The 18,743-nt window shown below is 35.1% G+C and overlaps 2 protein-coding genes across 2 annotated transcripts; both read right to left on the reverse strand.

Moving 5' to 3' along the window:
* LOC102589064 (probable glycosyltransferase At5g03795) lies at window positions 1-2,369 on the reverse strand. Its single transcript, XM_006339200.1, has 3 exons — window positions 2,023-2,369; window positions 1,057-1,402; window positions 1-678 (listed from the first exon to the last, which is right to left on the reverse strand). The coding sequence occupies exons 1-3, from the start codon at window positions 2,367-2,369 to the stop codon at window positions 1-3; spliced, it is 1,371 nt and encodes a 456-aa protein (XP_006339262.1).
* Window positions 2,370-4,105: 1,736 nt separating this feature from the next.
* LOC102588730 (SRSF protein kinase 1-like) lies at window positions 4,106-8,980 on the reverse strand. Its single transcript, XM_015309092.1, has 4 exons — window positions 8,366-8,980; window positions 6,939-7,871; window positions 4,807-4,854; window positions 4,106-4,722 (listed from the first exon to the last, which is right to left on the reverse strand). Exons 1-4 carry the CDS (start codon window positions 8,591-8,593, stop codon window positions 4,354-4,356), a joined length of 1,578 nt encoding a protein of 525 aa, XP_015164578.1. The 5' UTR covers window positions 8,594-8,980; the 3' UTR covers window positions 4,106-4,353.
* Window positions 8,981-18,743: the final 9,763 nt, after the last annotated feature.

An 18,743-nucleotide genomic window follows, 5' to 3' on the forward strand; every position in this document is an offset into this window, starting at 1 on the left:
TCATCCATCCTTAGTATCATGGACTTGAATGTTTAGCCTTCTAAGCCAAATGGAATGAAGAATCATATGAAAAACATCGTATCTTCTCGGAGGAAAATTTACCTCGAAATGCCTTCTAACTTGAAGGCCTCTTTTCTGCATTCTGATGTACTGAGTTTGAGATATTGACATCAAGATCTTCTTCAGATTAGGTATATCCGTCGAATTCATTTGAACAGCAAAACTTTTCCAGTTCAAAACATCGTTAAAAGGCGCTACATAATGATCCTTCAACAGTACTGGTACACACCCCATGTAAAGTGCCTCAACCATTCTCGGGCTAGCTACTTCATAACCACTCGGGCAAATACAGAACTTGCTCTTTCTAATCATCCCATAGTACGACATGTTCTTCGGAAGGTACTCGTGAATTTGCACATCCGAATCATCGTTCTTTCCCCACAGCTCCATTAGCACTTGCCTTATGTAGCCATGGATTCCTCCCGCATAGAAAACTAAAACAGAACGATGAGATGGAGACGGACCTCCAATTAAGCCGTCCATCTTACCTTGAGGGAGATAGATTTCTGGCAAGGATACATCCTTGGTAGGATCAAATCTTTCGGAGGTATTTGCATTGCATAGTACTCGTATCGAGTTCTTATACAAGTAAGGAACTGCAAAGGAAATCGTAGGAGCCTGCAGTATGACAATTACATAAGAAGAAGTGTCTCTCCCATAGACATCAAACAAAACAACCTTGTAACAAAATTTTGCATAACAAGATATCATGAGTTACGATTCTTAACAGAAGCGAATCCAGGATTTGAAGCTTATGGACTCCTACAGTAATCATATGTACCTAAAATTTTCAATACGCCAGATTCTTAGCCCATTTAAACTATTCTTTTAACAGTCATTTCAGTTTATTTTTGACATTCGTTAACATATATGTGAAAAATTATTAAATTCTTAACAGATTTCAAAAGTATAATGTGCTATAGTCTCAACGGTAAGAACTTAAGATTGAACACATCAAGTTTACATTCTGAATCCGTCTCTATTCTGATTACTTACCCAATCATGGCAAGCAAGCATGAAGTGATCAGCTCCAAGGCTTCTGTTCCAATAAGGGTATTTTCTTGATATACCATCAATATAATCTGCTGCTGTATTCTGCATAGGACCCCATGACCGAGAATTGACAACATAAACATAGCTGACAATCGATAAGACACTGAACGGGAGGAAGTAAACGTGTGCTTTCTCAGGATCATTCGTCCGAAACTTGCTAATCTCTATGTGATGAATCAGAATTCCTTCAATTCCCAGGATTCCTTCACTAGCACTATAGTGAAATACAGGGGGCTCACCTTCCTCGTATACGTAAATCTTGAAATGTTTCTCCATTTCCATGTAGCTTCTGCAATACCTCAAGTAAAGAATCTTTAATTCCATTGTCAAAAGCTCAATACAATCTTTTGTTTCAGTTCATTCTACTCCCTCCATCTAATTTATGTGACAATCTTTGGTTTTCACTTCTTGAGATTCAAACTGCGTGAACTTCTAGTTTTTCATCATATTGACATGAGGAAAATCCTAACCTATAGTACTATTCGTATAGTTCTATAAAATTTAATTTTTAAAAATATTGATGATTTAATCAAATTTAGTTTCAAAGATCACACTACCAGAAACAAAGGTTTTTCCCATCACAAATTAGTAGAAAATTTGTGTTATAAAACATGATTTTCTCACTCATTTCCTACCGAACAAGCTCATTAGAAAAATGAATGTTGGAAAACAAATTCTCACTGCAAAAAATGGAAAACCCCCTAATTTTTTTGTATGAAAATTTACCATTTTTTCTTTTCCCATCTAAATAATTGCGGGGATAGCTACTGAACATTTTTCACTGGAAATTTCAATGGGAAAATAGTGACCTTTTTTTGGTAGCGTCAGTCAAATTCACTGTGACATAAATTGGGACGGAGAGAGTGTATACTCAAAAGTTCAAATCTTTAAAAAGTTAACTAAACATACCTGTGAAAAGCAGTGGGGTTCCAGTAAATTGGACCAGTAGGAACATACTCGGGATCATCAAAAGTTTGATTTTTACTTTGAGCTTCTTTTATAGCAACTCTTACTCTAACAAGACCAGCTTCAACTTTCTCTAAATTGCTTATCAACTTTTTTTCTAATTGAACAATTGGAGGACTAATATTCTCATGATCATTCTTGGCATAAACATAACTTGTTGAACTTTTTAAGCCAAAATACAATGAAACTAAAATCAATGGTATTGCAATTAACCACAAAACTTTGCTACTACTAATACTAGAACAAGAAGAAGAAGAAGAGTCATCATCATCAGTAGTAGTAGAATCCATTTTTTCTTGTTTTTGTCACAGTTTTGGCCAAATTTTGTGTGGAGAGTTGCAAGTGTTTTTTGTTTTAAATGAAAAAAATAAATGGTGGGGGGTAGGGGGTGGGGTGAGGGATGGACTTGTTTTAGAAAATTCAAGGTGTTTGGCAAAGTCTGTAGGGAAAAAATAAGTGTTTATGAGTTGCGACCACAACAGAAGTTGTTTTCGTAAGAAGCTAAGAAAAAGGAAAAAAAAATCGAATATTGACCAAGCACAAAATACTGAAGTAATATTTAAATTAATATGTCAAACATAAATAATAGACTGCTATTCTTTAAACTATTGACCAAGCATAAAATACTTATTGAAATAAGTAAATTTTTAAAATTTGAGCATAAAAAGAAAATATGTGGTGATTAATATTATTATTATTATTTTTGCAAAATATACTTTAAAAATAACAAATATAGAAATGTGAAAGTGACATGAAATCAACTATCATGTGAAATGTCTAAATATGTCAAAAAAAAGATATTACGTGAAATGTTCATATTCTTTCATCCTCAAATAAAATTGGCACTCAATACCAAATACATACTAGCAATGCATGTTGAGATCTTTAGACTTTAATGATCACACTATCTCATTTAAAGAGCAAAAAGTTAGTTCAACCATGCTATAGCCATACTATATGCTATATACTTCATGAGTATAATATAATAACATTAAAAAATCAGTGATTTTAATTTGTTAAAAGATATACTACAATACTACATATTACAATAACAATTTATCCAATTAAATCTCATAAGTGAGATCTGGTGAGGATGAAATATACACAAACTTTATCACTACTTCGTGAAAGTAAAAAAACTATTTTCGAAAGACCCTCACCAGCATTGTTAACCATTTTAATAATTAATAAATTAAATCGTTAAAGCATAATTACCAGTCCGATACGCAAGACTACTATTTGACTTTTTGTGGGTAAAATGAAAGCGAAGGAAGCGGTCATATTATGGGGATCAAATAGACCATGACGTACGTTTCATGCCCTGCGTCTTTATTTCCATTTTATTTACATTCTCCATGAAAAAAAATCATATAATATTAAAAGTTGTTCGATCTAAATTTTTTTTTTTTTGTAGATGTTTATCTTTTTATTGAATATATAAAATTAATTATCATCTTGTATACTTCTATATCAAAGGAAAAAAAAATTCTCGTGTTTTTTTCATGTTTTTAAAATATTTTAAATTATTATATTATTTCCCAATTATTTAGATTAAATCTTTCTATATTATTTAATAACAACTTCATTGAATTCCAGAAATCTTCTCTGTTGCTTTATCTACAGATCTTGGGCATCCTGCACATGTAGACCATTTATTAAATTAAAGTCCGCATACACCCCACTCTTCCCCCGACTTCACTTGTTAGGCTATACTAGGTATGTTATCGTTGTTGATTGTGTTTGAGTTAAATGCTGGCTCACTTGGTTGTGATAAAGTTAACTATACTGGGTATGTCATTGTTGTGATTGTGCTAGAGTTGAACACTAGCTCAATAATCATAGTAAAGTGATTGTTGAAAGCAAAAAAAATGCAAATAAAGTGGACTGAAATTGATAAAGCTCAATAATCATATTACAACGACATACCGTAGTCACACAAGTGGAGTTTGGGGAGAATGGCATATACAGAGTCTTATTTAACCCTACATTGTGAAGGTAGATAAGTTGTTTCTGATAAACCATCGCCTCAGTAACCCAATAATCATATCAATGGAATAATATAATTTACACGAATTTGTCAAGACTTTCAGGTAATATATGGTGACATAATGCCTCAACTATACATGGGCATAATGAGTTAAGACACAACATAAGAATATACCTGTAGCACTATAATTCTACAATATATACTAGATTTCTTAGTGAAAATGAACTGGTTAAAGCCCCTGTAGAAATATCACAATTTGACTAACAAACTTTGACAATTTTATAGTCCTAGACAATAGCCATATTCCCCATTCTCACCTCCATTGTCTCTTTCTTTTCCTTGTCTCTCTTAATTTGCTCGAAGTTTACAGTATCAGCGGTGGCTTTAGATCGTGCATCAGGCACACGAGGTTCCAAATTTCTGGGGCCTGTGTTGATCCATGGATGAAGAAGACACTGAGCTGCAGTTGGCCGTTTCTCCGGATCAAAATCAAGTATTGGGACCAGGAAATCAGCCATGTCCTTTGCATCTTGCTCGCTGAATTCGTATTTCTCTACGAGGACCTTATCTAACGGCCAAAAGCGTAACCGTCTGATGTGCCTTAAGTCACCGTGTCTATTGAAGAACTCACGTGAATAGCGGCCACCCAAGGCAATCTGGAAAGGACATAACATGTTCATAAAATGGCGGCTACATACAAGTGTAAGAACTTTGAAGTGGTTAAATGTACTTTCTCTTACTTTGCGAGGCATTGTTCCTAGAAGCTCCATCATTAGTGCTAGGTGATCCTGCCAAACTCAAGAAAGTTTTCAGTTAATATATGTCGTCTATGCTCAGTGTTATATTACGTATTAAATTACAATAACAGATTTGGCAAACGACAAAAAAAAAAGAAACATAAGTTTATATCCAGAAAGAAACTAGAAATTAATCATAAAAAGGATCGAGTTATGAGTCTATCCAAAATAAAGATCATCTATGCAGTTGGTCAAGTTATATTTTGATCCCATGTCTTGTAATTTGAACACGGAGTCCATTAAGAGATAACATAGTCTATTTTTCGAACAAGAGATAACTTGGTCTATTTGTCGAACTCACCTTTCTTCTTTGACAACTTTAAGTATTGTTTAAAATCACAAAATATGAAATAAGCAACATGTGCACTCAACCCTTTGCACTGAAAGACGCTCACCCCAAAACTGAAACATGTATTCTCCTCCAGAATCCAGAATAGAAAAAAGATGCCTACCCTCCCCTGTTTAGAATAGTTACTTTATCAAATCTCCTTTAAAAATCTTTTGTTCATCACCACTCTCTTAAGTTCCTATACAACATTGTCATAACTGATATCAGCTATAGTCCATACCACTTCGCTCTTCTATTCCTTTTCTCATCTGACTGAAGAAGCCACATAGCCCTCGAGTTTTATTGAATTATAGATCTCAACATTGATGGAAAGTGGAATCCAATAATATCAGGCTTCTCTTTACTCATTTGCTATATTTCAAATAAATGACCACTTAAAGACAATGTAAAGAGAGAGATGAATAAAAGTGATGATTATCCACAATTCGAATAAAAAAAGGATCAGAGAAGCCAAAAGAGGGGAGATACTCTAAGCAGTGCAGAAAAAAGTAAAAGCATAATTTTGATTATAGCTCATGATCAAAGCATGTACTTTTTGTCAAACAAGATTTTATATGTAATCATTCAAATGAATAGCAAAGACATCAAATATCTCTATATTTTGATCTTCTTTTGTCAATTTGTTACTCAAAATATCGAATATCCAAAAGATTATATGATCTGTAATTTGAGCTTGATGTGGATTTCTGCAGAGAAGAACTGGCTGGTCTATATACGAAATTCCAGAAAAACAATAACGGGTGCAATAAGATCACGAGATGATTGCTAGACCTCTGGATATTTAAATCACTTTTTACTAGGATCCAAGTGGTATTGTAAAGCACAGACAAACAGAAGATTCTATATGCTAACCATTGAATCCAACATATCTTCCCTCCCCCTTACATCCACAAATGCAGCTAATCGAACAAAGATTTATCGGGTTCTAATTATAATTGCACTACCATCAGATTTTCTTAGAGCATACTAATTATCCCATTCAACTTTCAACACTTGAACTGCTGAGTTGACCAGACTTAGAGCATAAATGTTTGTTATATTTGACAATAGAAGAGCAAAAGTCAACAGGTCATCACGCAAAGAAGCAAGAAAAATGCACCAAATGCATATTAGACCACCTTTTTCATACAAATAACTACTGGCTTGTGCAAATACCAAATGCATTAAAGGATGTTACTCAACTATGTAAAGCTCAACAAAGTACTATATACCTTATCCAAATAAAAGAAGACACATAACATTGAATATGTATCAGTCCATAGCAAATTATCTTCAACAAGAAGGATTAAACATTTATGTATTGGCAGTGCCTATAAACTAAAGTAGGTGAACAGTTTTTTTAACCCATTTTTAGCCATTAGATGGATAAGCTCCCATGACTTTAAATATCATGCTTCAGGAAGAAACCAGATGAACTACAAGCAAACAAGTATCTCTAGACTCTAATACTAGAATATACTTGTCAAAAAGAGTTTTTTTTAGAAACTTCAGACAGGATAATATAATTATATAGTTCATAGAGAAAGAACAAACGAAATCAAGCTCCACCCCGTCTTTTCTCATTTAACTTCATATGTGGTTATTGTAATTAAATATAAAATGATCAGGCATCAGGTCGATACATAGTCCTCCCTTGAAACATAGAAACAAGACATTGGGACAAAATCAAAAAATGAAAATACAAACTAGTAACTATGAGGGAAGTAGTGCATTCATAATCTCATACCTCATCTCTATCGAAGTTGTCACCACTGTGAGGATCAAACAATACGTCACCAGTCGCAAGCTCAAAACAAATGCAAGCAAAGGACCAAAGATCTGCTGAGGTTGAATATTTAGACCCAAGGATAACTTCAGGGCACCTATACTGCCTCGTCTGTATATTATCTGTGAACTGTTTGTATGTCCAACAAGCATTCCCAAAATCAACCAATTTGCACTTTAGGTCCACAGACTCCAATGTCTTCCTCCTTCTAGAGCCACTGCCTTTCTTAGGACCCACACTTTCTTTCCCACTGGCTGTTGCAGCATCAGAGTTGGACAATCTATCAACGTTAGCAGAACCAACAAGATGATCATTTGGCAAATCTCCGTTTGATTGAGACGACTCAACAGCTGTATTCCCTGCAAAATCTTGAGCTGTTTCTTTGGACTTTCTTCTGACCTTCTTTTGGTTATTAGTTAAATTCGCATAGAATGTTACATGTCCCTTTACAGTACCAGATTCCAGTGAAGCCTTGTCCAAATTACTAGGAAGAATAAGAGGAGCTCCTGATTTTCTGGGATCCTTAGATGGATCAATCGTGGAACAGAGTAGCATGTTCTCAGGTTTCAGATCAGTGTGTATGATAGAAAGCTGTCTGTGCAAATAATCCAAACCCACTAGAACATGGAAACAAAGTTCTTTAACCATGTGAATAGGCAATCCTCGATAACCGGTATACTTAATAAGTGACAAGAGATTGTCACCCAAATACTCAAAAACCATACACACATGTTGGCCGTTTGGACCTGAATGCTTAAAATGATCCAGTAACTTCACTACACTTTTCCCCCCCTCAGGGTCACCTTCGGCAATCTGCTTTAGAATTGTAATCTCATCCAATGCTGCCTCCGTATAGTGCTGTGCACTCTTTTGTACTTTCAATGCTACAAATTGCTGCATTATGACAAAGAAATACACACAAAAATGTTACTACTCGCCATGATAAAAACAATAACCGAACAGTCACTAGCAAGTCAAAAATGCAAACCTTAGTCCTTCTAACAAGAACTTTGCTAGTTCTCATGCTTATGCACAATTAGGTGAGTAAACCAAATCTAACTCAACAGAGCACTTAACACACGAAAAAATTACAATAATAGATTAAAGAGATAGACATAGAACCCCAATCAAAAACAATACATGTTCCGAAATCACAAGTAATCAAAGTTCAATGGATTTATTCAGCTACTACCCATTAACACAAAAGCTCATAACAACAACTATTACTACTACTAATACTATCCAACGATTGAATAGTGGATGTAGTGATAAAATTCCGATTTGGATCTTCATAATTTCATCCACAATCCCTAACATTTAACAGATGAAAACAAATCGACAGCACCTAAAAGCTGAGTAAAAAAGAAAAGGTTATGGGGGAAACGTACGGACATGAGAGTATCCCAAGAAAGCCAAACAGTAGAAAAATGACCCCAACCCAGCTTGCTCTGAACAACATACCGCCCCCCTTTGAAGGTATCACCTATACGAACGGCATGATAACCTCCCCGCCGGTAATCATCTGTTCCTTCGTCTTCCGAAGTACAATCATCACTGCTCTCCTCAATCATCTCTTCTTCCTCTTTCAACCGCTGATCCTCAGCAAACCCCTCCATTAATTTTCAATCAATCACTCAATTGATTATCTGGGTCGATAAATAAAGTGGATTTACTAAGTGGGTTGTCGTAATTTGTGAAGAAAGCTCTCTTTTTTTCACCAACTAATCTCCTCTCTTTTTCTGTGCTACTTTGTTCTGAAGCGTTGTTGAAATTGTAGGGTCGTTGGAACTTTCGCAATAAAGGGGAAAAGTGTATTCACATTGGAAAACAACGCGTATTTAGGAGTCTTGTTAAATATTTTTAGTGCTTGCAGTTTCTCAACTCCGAAGACGATGAAGACTTGTCTAACTCTTATTCCGAAGTACTAGCTTTTCTCAACTCTCTCGACCATTTGAAGTAAACTTGTCTTACCAACAAGGATTTTGTGGAATGGCAAGTAGGTCTCAGTTTGTATTTTGTGAGTACAGAGTTGCTTTTTACTATGTGCTTGGCCGTTAAAAACGGCTTATTTTCAGAAATATTTTTTTAAAATAAATTTTAGAAAAATGTTTTATAAAAATTAATAATGTTTGACTAATTCATTTGAAAAGTGTTTGGGAAAATTGTTTAAAATAGCAAATTATTAATTCAAATTAAATGTTATAACCATAGTTTCATATCTCGCTCGTCATTCTCCCTAGCCTCTCTCACTTTATACAAACACAAATGTATAAATTGTGTTTGTGTTTGTATAAAGAGAGAGAAAACGGTATACACAAATACATATATTTTCGTTCTATACACTTATAATTATACAAATACAGATCTTTCCCTACCAGTTCTCTTTTGTCTTTCTCACTTTATACAAACATAGATTATACAAATTACAATGTATAATTTGTGTTGGATAAAGCGAGAGAGAGAGAGTTTTCATATACAAATGTTTTATTTCGATTCAATTGTATATAAATTTAAATTTTATGCAGATATACAAACACATAAATTTGAATTGAGAGGCTGTCAACAATTTATACAAACGAAAGGCTGCCAACAATTTATACAAACGAAAGGCTGCCAACGATTTATACAAATGAGAGGCTGCCAGCGATTAATACAAATCTGATGCTCCATAACAAACATAAAGTTTGTTAGGGAGCACAATTATATAAATTATAGCTATATCATACAAATATGATTTTTATATTTGTTAAACCTAAATTTTATTCTTATAACTAAACTAAGGTCCTATTACCCCTGAACCCATTTTTTTTTTAATTTTGTACACCTTTTTGGCTTACGTGGCATCCAAAAATCTCCCGCACGTCTCAATTGCATGGAGTCACGGAGTGTGCCACGTAAGCCAAAAGGTGTATAAAATTACAAAAAAAAATAATGTGTTAAGGGGTAATAGGACCTTAATTTAATTAAAGTATGTCTCTGAAATTTCAGTTGTACTCTAAGGGGATACTAGTGTAATTTTAAAGTACTGTTGGAGTGTTTGGGTATATTGAGAAAGTGTTTATAAACACTTGATTTTAAGATGCGACTCAGACACAGAAAGAGAAATAAAGACTTACGCAAGTCCTGAATTATGCTTCCACCTACTTTAACTTTAGGAATATGGGAAATGTTGGATCACTGGCTGTTTGGGCCACTCCGATTGTTGCAACTTTCTTCTACCTTTGGGCACCCTTCAATTTTCAGGCTCTTTTAGTGAGGCGTCGCATGGCATCTCTGGAGAGCAAATGCTCTAGTTTTTCACAGTTCCGTAAACTTAACTCTTGCAAAGAAACAAGGTTGCCGAGCCCATCTGACAGAGCTTCTAACAATGGACAATCATAGATCTCCACATACCATAATTTGGGCATGGCATCTGAGAAGTCCACATGTTGCAGAAGTAAGGTTGTCAAGTCTATCAGGAAGAGCCTCGATTTTTTTAAAATTGTATTTAATAATTTTCTATGAAAAAATTATTTCTATTGTTGCTAAAATAAATGAGGCCCCTCAAATTTGGAATCCTAAAGTAGTTGCCTTTTTCCTAAAAGGGCAGAGCAGCCCGTGCACCCGTCTTCTTGAAATCCTAAATTCACCTCTGGATATAGTATAAGAGAAGTACTGTAAAATGAATTTGGTTAGAGCCATTGCATAAGCTATCTTTACAATTGAGCAATAAATTAATAATGTAAAGTGAATTTGGTTATAGCTACACAGCGGCTCCTTGTTCACATTTTTCAATACATTCTTGTTCATCTCTTTTGAATTCCAAAAAGAAGCTCAACGATGTTATATGAAAAGGTGATAAGGATTTCTCGAACCATATATATTATAACACCAGCGGACTGCAGTTGGTATTAGAGAAAGTTAAATGCATGAATGCTAGTGTTATCAAGAATGGTATCAGCATTTCAATGCCATCAACTCTCTGTGCAATATATCCCAATAATAATTAAAGGCACCACCAACCAGAGGCGGAGTCAGGATTAAGAGTTTAGGGGTTCTAAATTTTCTTTAAAACAAGAGAGAAGGGGGTTCGAACCACAACTCTAGCGTGAAAAGCATTTCCACAATCTCTTCCCATCAATCAATTTTATTAGGGGTTCACAAGGTTAATATACATATATATTTATTTATTTTTCTAGTACAAATACAGGCTCTACGGAAAAGCTACTAGGTTTGTCCGAACCCACGAACCCCCACCTCTGCCACCAGCTACTTCCCAAATGGAACGTGATGGAACTGGACGCTGCAGCCACTCCATCGGTGAGAATTTGAGGAAACAAATCTTGAAGATTTATTGATATCCACAAGACAGGAAAGACTGTATCCAGAGTTCAACCACATGCCAAACAACAAATACCAGCAAATAATCAATGTAAGTTCATTTCCTGGCAGTTCACATTCTTATTTAACTCTAAAACTTGCATACAAGAACACAAATTGCATATAATTAATATTGACACAAGCCTAGTTGTCTTTTGAAATTTTAAGAGTCAATAGGGCACTCTTTGCTGTAAGATTCAAGACATATCAGTCTTTTGAAATTTTCTTTTTGTTAAAGTCCTTCAATCGAAAAAAGTTCTAATGAACGGAGAAAGTATCCTGTGAAGTGAAAGTAACGAGAAGTGTGACTATTAAGAAACTTATTAGACCTCTACCATATATCAGACTTGGAATTGTTCCTTGAGAGTTTTCAATTTACTAAGATTTAGAACTAACTTACTTTAAAATCTCAAACGATATACAATCAGAGTCTCCAAAAGCACCACTGATCGATACAAATTGAATAGAAGTCAAATTTCAGTTTGTTTTTTCCTCTCTACATTTCACCTCCTTTTACGCAAGAGAAACTGTAATATACCTGATATGAAGAGCTAATGTTATGCCAATAGAAGACTTGTTTATACTTGAAGAGAATGAGTAGTTATCTTATTCAAGAACCATACCACTTAACAACTTCCATTATACTCTGTAATGAAGAGTACTACATTCGAGGATTAAGTGATAAACTCTTTATTGAAGGATACTCGTGCAAAACAAACAAAACGTTTGAATAATTTGAGATATATTGCAACGGACTAACTTTACATAGGTACGTGAGCAATAAAAAAAAAACAAGGAATGTAGGAGATTAACAATATGTTGGTTCAAATAAGCAGAATAGAGAATCGTTGAACCTAATGGACAGACACGCCTCAAACAGGTCAACCCGTTGAAGTACTCCTTCTCAAAGGAGACTGCTACAATAGCATCCCTGTTAAACAGTACAACATTTTCATGAGAATAATACAGTGTGCTTGAGCATATTTCTATCCAAGTTTAACACTTTGCTGGTACGGGAGTAATAAAGGTGCACATACATTGTGGTTTAGCTGCAACTCATGAACAAAACAAATGTGGTGGTGGAACATAAAATTGTGTCATGAGAAAAGAGTACTGCAAAAAAGCACATTCATCTAACAAGTCTAAATGAAAATTTACCTAAGGCAATTGTCTGCCGCTCATGGATTTTGACTTGGTTTACCACAACTACGTTCTAGCATGACCTTGGAACTAGTAATCTATAAGGGAAAAAAAAATTCATGAATAAATCATATCTTAAAAGTAATATAGAAGAACAACAACAATTTGATTCAAGTGGACTAGCAGAAAGCTGAAAGCATAGATAAGATGCAATTGACTAATAATTTTGCATTTTATTATAGCAAAATAATTGCAGGAAATAGTATTAAATTACATACAGAACTTCTTTTCTAGTACTCGTTGAAAATAATAAATAAAAATATGGAAAGAGAAACAGAGACTTACGCAAGTCCTGAATTATGCTTCCATCTACTTTAACTTTTGGAATTTGGGAAATGTTGGACCACTGGGAGTTTGGGCCTCTCCGATTGTTGCAACTCTCTTCTAACTTTGGGCAGCCTTTAATTTTCAGGTACCATAATTTAGTGAGGTGTCAAATGGCATCTCTAGATGGCAAATGCTCTAGTTTTTCGCAGTTACATAAACTCAACTCTTCCAAAGAAACAAGGTTGCCAAGCGCATCCGACACAACTTCTAACAATGGACAATCACGGATCTCCACATACCGTAATTTGAGCATGACATCTGAGAAGTCCAGATGTTTTAGCCGTTTGTAGCTCTCTAGACGTAATGTTTCAAGAGAAGTAAGGTTGTCAAGTCTATGAGGAAGATCCTCGATTCCGAAATCACATATATAGATATGTGTTAGGGAAGAGAGCTACATAAGCTGATGGGGCAGAGAATCCCAACGCGTACGTCCGTACACATCCAATGTACGAAGGAACGATAGCTGCTGAATGCCATTAAAAATCAATTGGAATGCCTCAAAATCCACCATCTCTGAGAAATGACCAATATGCAATATCCTTACCCAGTGAGACGATGAAGGTCCCCTGCGGGTATAATGAATTTGGGACAATTTGATAAATCCAAACATAAAAGTGAAGGCATTTCCCACACGTGTAAAGGCAAGGAGAGTAAGTTGTTACAGCACATGAACACCAAAGATTCCAGAGACCGACAATGCTCTAGCATTCCACTTGGTAAACTGGTCAATCCATAACAATAATATAACTCAAGACTTTGGAGGGAAGTCAAATAATTCTCTCCACTGGGAACATGGAAAGAACTGAAATTGGGGCACAAATGTATTTGTAAGCTCTTAAGAGAATGGAGATTGTACAAGCTTTATGGCAATTCACGAAAGTCTCTGCAGCTTGAGACCGTTAGGTTTTGAAGAGAAACGTTGTTGCGTAGCATCTCATCAGGAAAACAAGTGAGCTCATTCATAGCATGGACACTGAGATCTACGAGAGATGTCAGGTTGCTGCACAAGTTCAACAATGGCATTTCACTGTCAACTCTATCAATACTTAATTCATAGAGGATTTCAAATTGACTTGGAGTACTTTTTAACAATGGACATTTACTAATGCTCAACTTCTCAAGCCTAGGAAACATTCTTACTCCATCTTCATCTCCCTTTCACTCAATAAGGCTACACATATCCTCCAATACTAGTTTTCTCAGTGACGGGAACACTTGGATATTGCTGCTTGATCCAATATTGCTACCATAAAATGTAGGCCCGATGCATTCCACCTCATGGAATCCTAACAGCTCAAGATGCCGAAACAATTTCAGTTGGCCAAGCAATGGATTTCTTTGCATCTTTTGCAACCACTTAATTTCAACCTGACCAAATTTGGTAGCAAATCTTCATGGAACCATGAAGGAAATTTAGTCCCTAAATAGTCCACTACTGCTAAGGTTTTCAAGTTAGGATGGGGTTGAAGACCATCCAAGACATACTCATCATTGGTCTTACTTCCTTCTGGTTTGTCATGGAACCACAAATATGCCAGCTTGTAGATATTCGATTTCTCTTGCAAATGTGTTGTTTGAGCTTCTTCTCTATCACCTACCAATTGTAGACACAATTATTGATGCCTTAAAGTCCAATTTGAAAGGTGTCACTGTCCTCACTTCTGCAGTAGAGAACAAGGAGGATGAAATATTGGGTGAGAATAATTCCAACCAACCTTGTGAGAATTCTGTTTCGAGTGGACAGAAAAATAAAGATGATAATTTGTGTGAGCGTATCACATCCCTTGAACTATCAATGATGGAAGTTGTTGCTTTCATACGAGATGAGAAATTGAGGAGAGCTTAAAAGAACAAGAAAAATGAAGGTAGACTAATTTATATACTATTTGTGTGAAATAATTTATTTGTAAGAATGCTAAGCCACTGATCTTGCAGCAGTTAATGAAGACTATACAGCACCAACAGTTGATAAAGATGGTGTTGCAGTTGATGATGATGAAATACTTCCATTAGCAATAGTCGATGAAGATCTTGTTGCAGTTGATGAATACTTTGCAAAAGAAGTTAATGAACAAGAGGAGGAGAAGATGGCATAAAAAGATAAAGAAAGAGAAGGAGAAAATGGAAGAGAACGAAAAAGAAATTGAAGAGAAGTTGGAAGGAAGAAACAAGAAGAAAAAAAAGAGGAGCATATCGAAGAGAACAAAGAAGAAAAAAAAGAAGAGGAGCAGATCAAAGAGAAGGAAGAAGAACAAAAAGAAGAGGAGAAGATCGAAGAGAACAAAGAACAAGAAAAAAAGAGGAGCAGATCGAATTGCAGGAAGAAGAAAAAGAACAGGAGAAGCTGGAAGAGAAAGTAGATGAAGGCGGTGATAAAAATTCCGTAGACGTGATGTGTATTGTTATGAAGCTCAATAGTGAGCTAAATGGTGATGAGTAAGGTATTTGTGATATTGGTTTATTAAGACAATTGGTTTTTGAAGTTAGTTTAAGACAATTGGTTTTTGAAATGGTTGGTTTTTGTGTTAATGATAAGACAATTAGTTTTTAAGATAATTAGTTTTTGGTGGTTGAATACTAAGACAATTGGTTTTTGAAGTGGGTACATAATTAAGACAGTTGGTTTTTTAAATGGTTGATTTTTGGTGGTTGATGATTAAGACAGTTGGATCATGCAAATGTTAGTTTTGTTTTGATGGATATTGTTCCCAATTATGAACTTTAAATTGTATATATAATGCATTGTCTTACCAATTCCAAAAAGACTTTATTTTATTAATAGATTGTACTACTACATGAGTAAAAGATATAAGATTGTACTACTGTATCCCTGTTACACATTTCCAAAAAGCAACGACTAACAACAAACCATACAATATAATTTTTAGGTCTTTCTCTTTTTCTTCAGCCAATATCAACTTTTGTTTTAGTTGATCCCTATCTATTTCGGTGTCTTTTAGCAATCCTTTAAAGTGATCTCTCTGCTCTTCGGCCTCTTTGAATAAACTCAATAGAAAATTCCTATTTTCTTCGGAGTTTCGAAGCCTTTCTAAGATTTGAAATTTGGTAACGCTTTGAAAGTTTGATGTCTCGAGTTCCGGACTCAATCTTGATGGGTTGCTCGTTGATGAATCATTTTCAAGCCACTTAAAAAAAGAGCATGCACCAATTGCACAGTTAAAGCGTTCGTATCGGTGTGTGACGTCCTCAACATAGCTAAATTACCACAACGACAAACGTAAGATTTTTTTGCATTGGATGTTTGAGATGCTTGAGACATAATAAAAAGAGATGTTTAAGTATTATAAAATAGAATAAGAATATGGAAGAGTTCATGAATCCTTCTTTTTATACACTAAAAAATAGAAAATGTGTCCTGCTCCACTTCTCAAAACCAAGATCATGCTCAAGGACGACCGCTGCAGCGGGGCATTTGTTCTTGAATTCTACAAAATGATTGTCAAACTCCTCCAAAGAATAAGCCTTTGTCGCATTGTAGTAAAGATAAAGGTAATCTCCACAATGATGATTTACGTCGAGATTTTCACCAAGGTGTCTTATATAATATCCGTGGTGAGCATGATTATAAACGTTCACAATATTGTTGGCGATACTCTTGTGTCTGTCGGGGATAAAACACAAATCTGGTTCATCGACCACAATCTCCTTCAATTTCTCAAAGAAGAATGTCCAAGATGCATCATTCTCTTTGTCCACGACACAAAAGGCAATTGGATAAACATGATTCTCCGTATCTTGTGCAACAACGCTCAATAACACGCCCTCGTATTTACCATGTAAATGAGTGCCATCAACCGCAATTACATTTCTCATGTGGGCAAATCCCTTAATGCAAGCACCAAAGGATAAGAAACAATACATGAACCTATGACTATCCTCGTTACCATGAGACAATAACTAGAATCAACATTAAGTGTCTCGAACATGTAGGAAAAAGCTGGTAAGCATGAATATCCGTTCTCCGTTGTCCCTCGGACCATTTCCTTAGCAACCACACCACCCTTCCAATATTTTCAATAGCTTGGACTACAAAGAAAAGAATTAAACATATTTCTTTGAATCTCTTTAACATTTGGCATCACGATACATATTTACACAAAGTGAAACAATGACTTTGATTGAAATTTTTCTATGGCTACTGTTGGCATGTTTAACGCCACAACTATGTTCGCCAATGTACTTATAGTTATAGATACGAAATCTATCCGAACACTCATATTTCCTCGCTCGCAACATCCATGAACAATTGCGAGATACACATTTCACCTTTAAGTATTTAGTACAACTCTTCACAGTAGCAAAATCAAAAGACTTTGTTGCCGCCGCTTCGGATAATAACAATTGCAACTCATTCTTCTTATTGAAAGTTTGGTTTATACATAAATTAGTTCCATCAAAGAAGGAATGGTTGGATTGTGATCCCAATTCCTTTGTACCTGCATTTCTTCACAACATTCGAGTTCGGGATCTTCCGCATCTACTGGCTGATTTTCCACATTAGTTGGCTCATCATGTATATTTATTGAATGATCACCCAAATTCTCATTTGAATTATCACCCAAGCTCTCCTTTGAATGATCACATAATCTTTCTTTTCCAATCGAATCATTGTCGCCGTAAATGAATTTGTTGGTTTAATTAGAGGCCTCACATTGACGTTTATCCTCAATGTAGGTCTAGAGCCATCAATACCAATATCTAGCATGTATAAGCTCACGTGCCTATCATTTTTTATGAATGTGGGATGTATTTTCCCCCTCCCATTCATTTCATAGCTAATCACCAAGTCATTTGGCTCGCAAGTTAACTCACCGGCCTCAATTACGCTTGCAATCATATCGTCATATGAACCATTGCGACGCAACGCAATGGGCACTGTCGTCTTACTAAAAGATTTCCAATTCTAGCTTTTAGGAGTCTCCTCCCATACTTCCATATAATCACCACAAGCAACAACAAATTCAGCTACTGTCATTATAGACTACAAAGATAGATACTAGATTACAGTATCAGTCGTTAACGATCGATGAAGTACGACATCCGTACAAAAACGCGATTGAATGAGATCGTGCTTCAAAATGCAGCTCCTGCAATAGCGAAACAGATTTTTAATGCTTTTAAACTACTAAAATGAATCTATAATGAGTTATCAAGTGTTTAATATGGAAGATTTCTCAAATTTCTAAAATGGCGGGAAAATCATTTGGAAGCTTTGCTTTTGAAAGAAAATGGAGTAAACATGAATATGGAGTAGGAGATGATGATGATTTTACCTTGGAAATTGATATTTTGGCCGGAAAACTCATCGGAATCGTCAGTTTCGACAACAGCAAAACGAGTTGCTCTTCTTTCCCGTTTGGCTTTTATCTTTTTTTCTAATATAATTTTTAACAAATGCAAATATATATTATTCCAAATTAGTTGGAAAAGAAGGGGGGACCAAAGTGGAGATATGAAAACTTAGGGAGGTCTTTTGTATGAGCCAATTAAGGCATGTGGATGATGTCATTAATAGTGGGTATACCACAAATTATTCAAGACTTTTGTCTTAATGTTCAATTAAGTTTGGAGAGTGGCTATTTTGCCAACTCTCCCAAGTTTGAGTCCCTTTTTCCTTTAATTTTATATTCATTTATTTAAGTAGTTTTTTGTTTTATTTGTACAAGTAGTTTTATTTTAGATTTATTTGTACAAATAGTTTTATTTTAGATTTTATTTGTACAAATAGTTTTATTTTATTTTATTTGTATGAGTAGTTTTCTTTTAGGGGGTGGGTGGTGGGTGGTCGAGGGTAGGGGTGAAAAAATAAAATTTTGAAGTTGAAAATATTTTTTAAAAACAAACTTAAATTTTTTTTTT

Source organism: Solanum tuberosum, unplaced genomic scaffold (assembly GCF_000226075.1).
Source record: "Solanum tuberosum cultivar DM 1-3 516 R44 unplaced genomic scaffold, SolTub_3.0 scf00008, whole genome shotgun sequence".
NCBI classification, from domain to species: Eukaryota; Viridiplantae; Streptophyta; class Magnoliopsida; order Solanales; family Solanaceae; genus Solanum; species Solanum tuberosum.